At 41.5% G+C, this 13051-nt stretch overlaps 1 protein-coding gene across 11 annotated transcripts in view; it reads right to left on the reverse strand.

Moving 5' to 3' along the window:
* The window catches only part of ADAMTSL1 (ADAMTS like 1), a 1112438-nt gene that overhangs the window by 105879 nt on the left and 993508 nt on the right, over window positions 1-13051 (reverse strand). For 10 of the 11 annotated variants that reach the window (XM_086414961.1, XM_086414960.1, XM_086414965.1 and 7 more), the window contains one exon: window positions 1737-1865. In XM_086414961.1, the coding sequence (XP_086271087.1) occupies window positions 1737-1865 (129 nt within the window). Of the gene's footprint in view, window positions 1-1736; window positions 1866-11846; window positions 12825-13051 lie in introns of those variants that run through there. The other variant, XM_086414971.1, reaches the window with a different exon arrangement.

Genomic DNA, 13051 nt, shown 5'->3' on the forward strand with positions numbered 1-13051 from the left:
AACACCCAGAACAGGGGGTGCCAATGCCTGTCCTCGTTTCAGACAGGGTATAACGTGGGAACCTCGGTTGGGGTGCCATGGGAAGGTATATCTGATGAGGACAGCAATAATCAGGGGACTGTCACTGCACCCTGGCACGGGAGTCATCTATTTCCCCTTTGTATCGTGGCAGTGAAAACCCTTAGGGCAGACAGGCTAGCAGTTCACAGGAAGGGAGGATTGGCAGCTGAGCTGTGGGTGTTTTCTATTTTTGAATTGAAGGTAAATGCCCTTATGAAGGGCATACTGCCACCTCTTCTGGTCTACTCCTCCACTTTATGACTTTCTGGTCCCTAGAGGCCTCTGAGTTTACAAGAGCTACCCAAGGGCAACATTTATATCACATGCCCAAGAGCACTGGCTGTTTTCATAAACAACTCCTACACACTTCTGAAAGGAGCTTCCCTGCTGACTCAGCAGTGAAGAATCTGCCTGCAATGTAGGAGACCTGGGTTTGATCCCTGGGTCTGATCCCTGGGTCTGGAAGATCCCTTGGAGCAGGAAATGGTAACCCACTCCAGTATTCTTGCTTTGGATAATCCCATGGACAGAGGAGCCTGGTGGGCTATAGCCCATGAGGTTACAAGAGTCAGACACTAAACCACCACCACCCTCCCACTTCGAATGTAAGCTCCAGGTTGGTCTCACCCCTGCCATCTACTCCTGAGCTTTCCACCATGACTGTCCTGAGTTTAGGCCCCCAGTACCTCTGCTGCAAACTACTGCTGTTCATCGCTAAGGCAAGAATACTGGAGTGGGTTGCCACTTCCTTCTCCAGGGGATCCTCCCCACCCTGGGGTGCAGCTCATGTCTCCTGTTGGGCAGGCAGACTCTTTACCACTGTTCCATCTAAACTACTGTGGGTTCTGTTATATATATATAAATATATATATATATTTATATATTGTATAATATATATACTATATATATATATAGTGTGTATATATATATATATATACATGCAGCCAAATATACATATATATATATATATATATATATGTCTCAGTTGTGGCATGTGGGCTCAGTTACTCCACAAAAATGTGGGGTCTTAGTTCTCTGACCAAGGATCAAACCCATGTCCCCTGCACTGCAAGGCGAATTCCCAATCAGTGGTCCATTGGGGAAGTCCCTAAACTACTATGGCTTCTTAACTGTCCCCTCTGTCTCAGTATTTTTTTTTTTCTTCAACCTATTTTATATACTGCATGACCCCTAATGCCACTTCCAACCTGCTTTGTCTGAATTCCTCATCCAAGTGTTCAGAGTCTCCCATGGCACAGTTGCAACCCACGTGACTAAAGTTTAAGCCCCCTTTCCCACCCCATCTCTGAGCTCCAGGATTCCACTAGACCAAAGCAGTCACATTTCCCTTGAAGTCCTGTAGCTTCCTTACTTACATGGTTTTTCTTATATTCTTTAGTCCATTGGAACACCTTTGTCCCCATCCTGGCATGCTCATGTTCCATCAGTATGTGGGATGGAGATAAAAACAACCTCTTCTCCCTCATCTATCCCAGTTTTCCTCTGATCAACTTCAGTAGCACTTTCCACTTTCAGAGTGACTGAGTGTGCTTGACTTTCCCTAGTAGCCCCAATTCCCTGAGAGCAGAATTTGTACTATCCTTTCAGCCCCCAACCTAGCACAGGGCTCCATTAATATCTGAGCAAACGAATTAACAAATGGATGCATTTCTTACCTGCAGCTTGGCAGTTAATAGTCACATTCACGCCTTGCACCGTTTTGACGGTGCTTCCTACATCAACTGTGATTGCAGGCTCCTCCGTGTTGATCACCATCTCTCGGGATGTTTTCACTAGTGGCTTTCCTGAGGGTGAGACGGAATGTGACATTTTATTAGATGGAGGGCTTTGGGCACTCCCTTGAAACATGATTGACAATGAACAAGGGATAGACCCATATTTTTTCACTGACCTTTGTTTTCCTTTTCTAACTGTAACTATAAAAACCATCTACCCATCTGCTTATCTAGCTACCACAGAACTGTCAGAAAAGAATAAGGATTGAAGCATCTGAGGCCAGAGCAAGGCAACAGTTGGTATGATTTGTACATCTTATCATTAAACTAACAAGGTTTAATAGATTCCATTTTAATGGAATTAAATTTTTATTTTGAGATAGTTGCAGATTCACATTCAGTTATAAGAAATAACATAGAGCAATACAGTGTACTCTTTACCCAGTTTCTGCCAATGGCAGTATCTTACTAGTATCTTACGATATCATGACTAGGACATTGACACTATATTTCCAGCACTACAAGGATCCCTCACATTGATCCTGGCCCTGCCTTAATCCTTTGGCAACCATTACCCTGTTCTCTATTTCTTATACTTTTGTCATTTCAAGAATGTTATATAAATGGAATCATACCGTATGTAACTTTTTTTGATTGGCTTTTTTTCACTCAGAGTGACTCTCTGGAGATTCTTCCAGGTCTGACATAGCATGGTGGCATGTATCAGCAGTTTGTTCCCTTATACTGCTGAGTAGTATTCCATGGTATGGATGTACCAAGTATGTTCAGCCATTTACTTACTGAAGGACACGTTGGTTGTGTCCACCTTTCTGGCTATTCCAATAAGCATATAAAAACATTCCTCTCCAAGTTTTTGTGTGAACATTTGTCTTCATTTCCTCTGGGAAAAATGCCCAGGAGAGTAAATGCTAGGTCACATGGTGGTTACATGTTTAGATTTTTAAGGAACTGCTGAACTGTTTCCCCACGTGGCTGTATCATTTCACATTTCCACCAGTAATATGTAAGTGATGTGGTTTTCTGCATTCTTGTTAGCATTTGATTTTTACCTTTAGTTTTATTTTTGAACTTTTAATTTTATGTTGGAGTATAGTCAATTAGCAATGTTGTGATAGTTTCAGGTGGACAGCAAAGGGACTCAGCCATACACATACATGCAAGGTCTGTGATATATTCTGTTAATTTTTGTATAAGGTGTGAGATTTAGGCTGAAGTTTGTTTTTTTGCCTATGGATACACAATTGTTCCACGACCATTAATTGAACAGGTTATCTTTCTTCCACTGAACCGCTTTTGCATGTTTGTCAAAATCATCTGGGTATATTTTTGTGGTTCTAGTTCTGTTCTTCATTCTCCTTCTGTTCCAATCAATTTCAAGATACCAATACCACACAGTCTTAATTACTGTAATTATATAATTATCTTGAAATTGATTCTTGAGTCTGATTCTTCCCACTTTATTCTTCTTTGCTATTCTAGTTTCTTTGCCTTTCCACATACATCTTAGAATAATATTATCTACAACTATAAAATTTTGCTGTGATTTTGATAGGAAATATACAAACATATATCATTTTAGAGATAACTGACATCTTTACTGTGTTGAGTCTTCCAACCCATGAACATTGTGTGTCGATTTATTTATATCTCCTTTCTTTCATCAGAGTTTTGTAGTTTCTAGTATACAAGTCTTGTATTTATTAGATTTATACCCAATTATTCTTTTTTCAAGGGATGGTAAATGATATTGTATTTTTAATTTCAGTATTCACATGTTCATTGCTGGTATATAGAAACAGTTGAGTTTTATACAGCGTGTAACCTTACTAAACTCATATGTTAGTTCTATAACTTTTTCTTTTTACAATCCCTGGTATTTTCTTAGAAGGCAATCATTTCTCTGCAAACAGGTTTATTCCTTCCCTTTGATGTATATGCCTTTTATTTCCTTTTCTCAGATTATTTCATTAGATAGAACTTCTATCACTATGTTGAATAAAAAGTGTTGATAAAAGTGGGATTTCAGTATGATGAGTGATTTTTCATTTGGAATCTGGACATTTTCATATCATGCTCTGCAACTTTGGACCTTATTAAAATCTGTTTCAGCTGCTGTTCTCTGAAACCACTCAGGTCGGGGAGAGGGAGGTGCCACCTGGTTACTCTCCAGTGGGGGCAGAAGTCCAGGTTCTCCTCTTGACCTCCTCTGTGACCTATGTGGGGCTCCTCTTAACTGCTGGGCCTGGGCAGAGCTTCTGGCTCCCCACCGACTCTGCTGTGGGAAGTCCTAACTCTCCAGGAGGCTTCCTCTACCACCACCCCAGAGGGAAGAGGGGCACTGCAGGGTGAGGAGAGAAGCCCCAGGTCCCCATGTGATCTCCACATTGCACCCCTGTGGGGATTAAATCCATCTTCTCTGTCCAGGGGTCTTGGGGAACCGCATTCCAGTCTGATGAGGAGTCCAATCTTTCAATTCAGGCTTTGAAACAGAGCAGCATTTTCTAAGAGTTCACTGCCCTGCTAGGCTGTCCCTTTCCTGGTCTTTTGGGTAGAGGGAGCAAGCTTTAGTGGGGACTTTTGATTCTGTTTCTATTTCCTGACAGCCACCTTCTTCAGCTCCAAGTTGGAGATTTCTGGTACAAACAAACAAGCCCCACCCCAAGCCCAGTGAAGTCACACTTGTGTCCTTCCTCAGCACCCAGAGACCCTAGCCAGGCTGCTTTCTCCTCTCCACTCTCAGTCTTCTTACATTTTATATAGAATGTCTGGATTTTACTTGCATTTACCAGGAAGAATAGGGGAAAATCTATCTATGCCATCTTCCCAGACATAGCAGTTCTGCATACATTATACTTTAATAGGCCTTTATCAGGTGGGGCTAAAAATATAGCACTTCATGTATATGACCATTAAATACAATGAAAAGATACATTTATTGAGCACCTTGGGGAAATAAGGGTCTACGTGAGATCATTTTCATATACTCAAAGTTTAACTTTTTGTAAGTCAAATGGATTTAATTTTCTTTCATCCATTTTGTAGGCGAGATGATCTACAATGGCATTCATTCCTCTGCGCCTCCATTAACTGTGAAGACAACCATCATTCTCCAATGCCCTTCAGAGTCTCACACCTGATTTTCATATGTTGTACTTTCTTCATCAGCTATTTACCTTTCCTTCCTGTGTACGCTGCCGCATGGCCTCGTATCAGAAGCCATTCCTCTTTCTTCTCCTCTTCCTTTTAATTGCCTTCTAGGCATAGACTATTAGCTTTTAGGAATTATGTCGAAAGACAGAAACTGGAGAATGTTCTGAGAAGTTCACCTCTGAATATACGCACAGGCTCTCCCTGTTCTGATTGTTTAGGCACCTTTTCCCTTATTTCACCTATATTCAATGTGTTTGAGATTATGTATGCGCTTTCCCCCTTATTTAACCGGTATTCAATATGTTTGAGATTATATATGACCTGATGTGAAGATGAGTGATTTCATACTTAATGTTGAGACTAATTAATGCACGCTGATAATGAGAGAATGCAGTGGGAATGACACTGAATTAATATGGGCCTATTGACTTTACTTCCTGACACTAAAAGGCTCCTGGCTCTAACATCAAAAATACCTTGAATCTCACCAGCCCCTTCGTTGCTATAATCTGATGTTGCCATGTTCCCTAGCTGGACCACTCTACCAGTCAGTCTGGTCAGTCAGCCGGACTGGTTTCCTTGCTCTGAGTGCCCCTTCACTAATAGTCTCTTCTGGTGACAGCCAGGGTGATCTTCAGAAAACTAACACAGAATCACAGAAAACTAACCATTCTAATCACATGGACCACAATCTTGTCTAACTCAATGAAACAGCCATGCCGTGTAGGGCCACCCAAGATGGATGGGTCATGGTGGAGAGTTTGGACAAAATGTGGTTCACTGGAGAAGGCAATGGCAAACCACTTCAGTATTCTTACCTGAGAACCCCATGAACAGTATGAAAGGCAAAAAGATAGGACACCGAAAGATGAACTCCCCAGGTCGGCAGGTGCCCGATATGCTACTAGAGATCAGTGGAGAAATAACTCCAGAAACAATGAAGAGACGGATCCAAAGCAGAAATACCACCCAGTTGTGGATGTGACTGGTGATAGAAGCAAGGTCCGATGCTGTAAAGAACAATATTGCATAGGAACCTGGAATGTTAGGTCCGTGAATCAAGGCAAATTGGAAATGGTCAAACAGGAGATGGCAAGAGTGAATGTTGACATTTTAGGAATTAGTGAACTAAAATGAACTGGAATGGGTGAATTTAATGCAGATGACCATTATAACTACTACTGTGGGCAAGAATCCCTTAGAAGAAATGGAGTAGCCACCATAGTCAACAAAACAGTCTGAAATGCAGTACTTGGACACAATCTCAAAAGCGACAGAATGATCTGTTTCCAAGGCAAACCATTCAATATCATGGTAATCCAAGTCTATGCCCCGACCAGGAACGCTGAAGAAGCTGAAGTTGAATGGTTCTATAAAGACCTACAAGACCTTTTAAAGCTAACACCCAGAAAAGATGTCCTTTTCATTATAGGGGACTGGAATGCAAAAGTAGGAAGTCAAGAAACACCTGAAGTAACAGGCAAATTTGGCCTTGAAATACAGAATGAAGCAGGGCAAAGGCTGATAGAGTTTTGTGGAAAGAATGCACTGGTCATAGCAAACACCCTCTTCCAACAACACAAGAGAAGACTGTACACATTGACATCACCAGATGGCCAACACCGAAATCAGACTGATTATAGTATTTGCAGCCAAAGATGGAGAAGCTCTATACAGTCAGCAAAAACAAGACCGGGAGCTGACTGTGGCTCAGATCATGAACTCCTTATTGACAAATTCAGGCTTAAATTGAAGAAAGTAGGGAAAACCACTAGACCATTCAGGTATGACCTAAATCAAATCCCTTATGATTATACAGTGGAAGTGAGAGTTAGATTTAAGGGACTAGACGTGATAGAGTGCCTGATGAACTATGGACAGAGGTTCATGACACTGCACAGGAGACAGGGATCAAGACCATCCCTAAGAAAAAGAAATGCAAAAAAGCAAAATGGCTGTCTGAGGAGGACTTAAAAGTAGCTGTGAAAAGAAGAGAAGTGAAAAGCAAAGGAGAAAAGGAAAGACATACCCATTTGAATACAGAGTTTCAAAGAACAGCAAGGAGAGATAAGAAAGCCTTCCGCAGCAAACAGTGCAAAGAAACAGAGGAAAACAACAGAATGGGAAAGACTACAGATCTCTTCAAGAAAATTAGAGATACCAAGGGAACATTTCATGCAAAGATGGGCTCAATAAAGGACAGAAATGGTATGGACCTAACAGAAGCAGAAGATATTAAGAGGTGCCAAGAATACACAGAAGAACTATATAAAAATGAACTTTATGACCCAATCATGATGGTGTGATCACTCACCTAGAGCCAGACATCCTGAAATATGAAGTCAAGTGGGCCTTAGAAAGCATCACTATGAACAAAGCTAGTGGAGGTGATAGAATTCCGGTTGAACTATTTCAAATCCTAAAAGATGATGGTGTGAAAGTGCTGCACTCAGTATGCCAGCAAATTTGGAAAACTCAGCAGTGGCCAGGGGACTGGAAAAGGTCAGTTTTCTTTCTAATTCCAAAGAAAGGCAATGCCAAAGAATGCTCAAACTACCGCACAATTGCACTCATCTCACACGCTAGTAAAGTAATGCTCAAAATTCTCCAGATGTTCAAGCTGGATTTAGAATAAGGCAGAGGAACCAGAGATCAAATTGCCAACATCCGCTGGATCATCGAAAAAGCAAGAGAGTTCCAGAAAAATATCTATTTCTGCTTTACTGACTATGCCAAAGCCTTTGACTGTGTGGATCACAATAAACTGTGGAAAATTCTGAAAGAGATGGGCATACCAGACCACTTGACCTGCCTCTTGAGAAATCTGTATGCAGGTCAGGAAGCAATAGTTAGAACTGGACATGGGTCAACAGACTGGTTCCAAATAGGAAAAGGAGTACGTCAAGGCTGTATATTGTCATCCTGTCTATTTAACTTATATGCAGAGAAAAAGTTGGCTTAAAGCTCAACATTCAGAAAACAAAGATCATGGCATCCGGTCCCACCACTTCATGGGAAATAGATGGGGAAACAGTGGAAACAGTGTCAGACTTTATTTTTCTGGGCTCCAAAATCACTACAGATGGTGACTGCAGCCATGAAATTAAAAGATGCTTGCTTACTCCTTAGAAGGAAAGTTATGACCAACCTGGATAGCATATTCAAAAGCAGAGACATTACTTTGCCAACAAAGGTTCGTCTAGTCAAGGCTATGGTTTTTCCTGTGGTCATGTATGGATGTGAGAGTTGGACTCTGAAGAAGGCTGAGCGCCGAAGAATTGATGCTTTTGAACTGTAGTGTTGGAGAAGACTCTTGAGAGTCCGTTGGACTGCAAGGAGATCCAACCAGTCCATCCTAAAGGAGATCAGTCCTGGGCTCATTGGAAGGACTGATGTTGAAGCTGGAACTCCAATCCTTTGGCCACCTGATGTGAAAAGCTGACTCATTTGAAAAGACTCTGATGCTGGAAAGATTGAGGGCAGGAGGAGAAGGGGATGACAGAAGACGAGATAGTTGGATGGCATCACCGACTCAATGGACATGGGTTTGGGTAAACCCCGGAAGTTGGTGATGGACAGACAGGCCTGGCGTGCTGTGGTTCATGGGGTCGCAAAGAGTCGGACACAACTAAGTGATTGAATTGAACTGAGTGTGATCTTTCTAAAACATGAATCAGATCATACAATGCCTCTGCTTAGATTATCTAGTACTTTTTCAGTGTAGTTAGAACAAAACTTCAAGCTTCATGACCAACCATCCTCTAGGTGTTCAGGCCAGCTGCCTACATCCTGGCTCCTTATCTCACTGAGGTCACACTCCCCATGGATTGCTGTGGCTCTGGCAACACTGGCCTTCCGTCCCTTCCTCCGGAACATCAGCACATTTGTCCCAGCTGTTCCCTTTCCCGGACATCCTCCACCTGAAGACTTCTGCACAGTTATCTTCTGGTCATTCATGTTTCCACACAAATGTCATCTCCTACTGGGGGCTCCAACCACGCCATCTAAAGCATGCAGCCACCACTCTCCTGCCTATCATTACATAGCTCGCTGCCAATTTTACTTTCTTCCTAAGCACTAGAACTACCCAAAATTATCTTACTTGTGTGTTCTCTGCCTCCCACTCCTCATCAGGTAACGTCCCTAAAATCAGGGATCACATCCCTCTTGTTCTCTTCTTTATTCCTACCACTTAGTCCTGGCACATAGTAGGTCCTTTATAAATATCTAGTAAATGAATATATATGTACATATAGTATACTGTGCACATTATCTGAATTTGTTTTTGTTGTCATAATAACCCTGAGAGGCAGGGAAAGGATTTCCATCTTTTATATAGATAAGGGCTTCCCAGGTGGTGCTAGTGGTAAAGAACCCGCTTGCCAACGCAGGGGACATGAAACACGAGTTCGATCCCTGGGTTGGGAAGATCCCCTGGAGGAAGGCATGGCAACCAACTCTAGTTCTCTTGCCTGGAGAATTCCATGGCTAGAGGAGCCTGGCAAGCTACAGTCCATAAGGTCTCAAAGAACTGGACACGACTGAAGCAACTTAGCACTCATGCATGCAAGGAACTTAGGCTCAGGAAAGCCCCAGGGTTTGCCCAAGGGCAGAAAGCAAGCAAAGAGTAGGGCTGAACTAGATCCCAGAACTCTGACCTCAAGTTCGGTCCTTGTAACCAGAGATCCTAAATCCTTGTCTGTGGACTGGCTGCCTCAGAACCCCCAGGACACTTGTTAAAACATAATCTGTCCTGCTATATATAAAATAGCTGCCTCACTATGTAATAAAAACAACTTTGCCAATGGGGAAAATCAGGTTAGGGACCAGAGAGTTTCAGACTCACAATTACCAAGTTATTTTTCCTACAGGAATTTTAATAATAAAAGTAGTTTTATAGCTGCAAGTGTATAGCTATAAAATTCAAATGTCACTGAATTAAATCCAGCCGTTAATTAATTACACTGAGCTTTTGCTGAAAGTAACAACTGTGCATCCTGTCACGAGAGGCACTTTTGTTAGCACAAGCTACTTAGGTGTTATTACCTTCATTATGAAGACAAAGCACAGAGTTACTGAAGCATTTACAGTTAACAGAAGTTTATATTGAACATGATTCTTCTTAATCATTGACCCTCTTACATCTATTAGAAAAAGCACAGAGTTACCAAAGCATCTACAATTAATACAAGTTTATATTGAACATGATTCTTCTTAATCATTGACCCTCTTACATCTATTAGAAAAAGCACAGAGTTACCAAAGTGTCTACAATTAATAGAAGTTTATATTGAACATGATTCTTCTTAATCAATTGACCCTCCTACATCTATTAGAAAAGCTTGTACATATTATTGAGTCATACAGTTAGATCTCCTAAACCTGACACTCAGGTGGTGGGATGGAAGCTCTAGTTTCTATTTTGAACAAATTCTGAGGCAATTCTGACATGTAGCCAGGTTTGTTCATTAATGAATTACACTGTGTTACTTTTTCTTGAATCCTGGTGAGAGCTGAGGTTTTTTTGAAAGCCCACTAGTTCAATATTAGAAAATTTCAGGTTGAAAACATGCACCCCAATGTTCACTGCAGCACTATTTACAATAGCCAAGGCATGGAAGCAACCTAAGTGTCTCTCAACACAGGCACAGAAAAAGAGGATGTGGTACATATTACAATGGAATATTACTTGGCCATGAAAAAGGAAAATGGCATTTGCAGCAACATGGGTGGGCCTAGAGATCATTATATTAAGTGGTGTAAGTCAGAGAAAGACGAACATCATATAACTTCTATGTGGAATCTAAAAAAAATGGATGTATTTACAAAATAGAAATAGACTCACAGGTCTTGTAATCAAGTTAAGGATACCAAAGGGGAGATAGGGAGGGAAATGAGTAGGTAACAGGCACACGCCCACACATACATGTAACACTGATTCACTTTGCTGTATACCTGAAACTAATACAACATTGTAAATCAACTATATTTCAATAAAAATATAAAAAAAAAACAAAGGAAAAATAATTCAAGTCCACTTTCTATCACCTAGATAGACACCTAGTGAGGTGAGTACTGCTGAGAAAGGCCATGCCTGTGTTTGTGCTTGATTACAATCCCATCAGCGAGTATTACTTTAATTATGGAAGTTAATTAGAAGAAAAAGAAGAGAGATGCAAAGAGGGAGTGACATGATAAATTATATATTTGTACTAAGACAATGTTAAAAAAGGTCTGACCAAAAAGACTTTTACAACGAGCAAAACAAAACAAAACAAAAAAGAGACTGATTCCGGGAGCTGGTATAGATATACCTGAGCAGACCCTGGGCTAGAACTCTCTGTTCCCATAGCATGGGGCACACGCCCTGACTGTCGGAGCTGATGGGGCCACCTGAGGGAGGGGGCAGCCACCAATGTCTCTGGCCAGATCCAGAGAAGTGACAGGAGGCATGGACAGGACAAGGACCAATGCTTTCCTTCCAATAAACAAAACATTAACCTAAACTAAAAAAAAAAAGGAGACTGAGCTGTAGTCATGGAACCTCTGCAGTGTGGGTGGAGCCTCACTGTCAGAACCACATTCATCTGTAGTCCGGTCATCTCTGCGGGTCAGCGTCAGCTAGCAGATTACATGTGTATTGATTTTTGGAAACTGTCAGGGTTTACAGATCACTCTTTCACTGAATCTGCAAACTGGTCATATATATAAATATAAGAAGAACAAGGAAATAGAAACAAAGGCAAGCATTTCAATTTATCACAACCGATATAAGGAAGCAAGCCTCTTCAAGAGTCAGAAATAGAAGCATTAAAAGAATCATTGCCTGTAGACCTCATGAAACCGCTTAGCTTTTGGATCATGGCTCCTGTAGAAATGAGATGGAACAGGGGGTCCAGAGCCTCAGTGGTAAGCAAGGGCAGCCCTGGCACAAGGGTGAACCTGCGTTAGCTAACACTCGCCTATCAATATCCAGTGATGTGGGGGAGTGCCACCTTGGGCCGCCTTCACAGTAGAGGCGTTTGACCAAACAGGCACTGTCCTGACCTGGGAGGACCGGCAGCTGGAGAGACAGGCAGGGATGGATGAGCAGCCCTGGGAGCAAATGCTTGGAACTGTTAATACATTCCTGTGCATAGTCTGGGCTCTGGCTCACGCCTCTTTCCCTCATGTGTGACTCTGGGTAAAATCAAAATCCAGTGGGAAAAAATCTGAATATATGTGCTTGAAAAATATCTTTGGCCCAGTGTAAAGGTGATGGAGAGAGGAGCCAGAGGAGATGAAGGTTTCTTGTTTGAGTGCAGCCAAGTACAGAGAACATTGAAAGCAACTTTTTCTCAGGTCCGAAGTCCAGGTCTCTGCTAACAGCAACTTTGTTTTCAATAGCACGATGGCAGAGACAGATCTATTATCAACCAAATCCTTTTCTTTTCCTTCCTGGGCACACAGTTAGGTCATTTGTCAGCCTCTCTGCAGTGAGATGTGGACAAGGTGCTGGTTTCTAGCAGATGAAATGTGAGCAGAAGTCAACTGTGCCATTTCTTGACCCAAACCACAAAAAGCCTCTTGTGAAATAATTTGTTTTAGATGTTAGGTGAGTGAGAAAAAAAAATCTGTTTTAGCCATCATATACTTATGGTTTGGTTTGTTAAGCAGGCAAATAGAAAAAAGTGCCCAATAAGCACACATGCTAATTATTCTGTGTTTGATCTTCTTTCCCCTCTTCTAAAGTGGTGAGTCACAAATGGCATTTGAAAATGGTTCTCTACGATCCTTAGCCACCAAAAATAACAAGGATCTACTGTTTAGTGCGGGGAACTACATTCAATATCTTGTAATAACTTATAGTGGAAAAGTCTGAAAAAGAACACACACACACACACATATATATATCTGAATCAATCTGTGGTACACCCAAAACATTGTAAGGCAATTATACTTCAATAAAAAAATAAAAATTGAAAAATGAAGAGGAAATAATGAATTGTACTTTGAACCCTTCAGATTCTCACTGTTGAGTAAGAGGCAATCTATCCCAGGAAGTGTGCCTGTGTATTCATTTGCAAGGAGAATGAGAAGACTTG

This window comes from Bos grunniens, chromosome 8, assembly GCF_055505025.1.
Source record: "Bos grunniens cultivar Pamir isolate PY7600 chromosome 8, Bosgru_T2T1.0, whole genome shotgun sequence".
NCBI classification, from domain to species: Eukaryota; Metazoa; Chordata; class Mammalia; order Artiodactyla; family Bovidae; genus Bos; species Bos grunniens.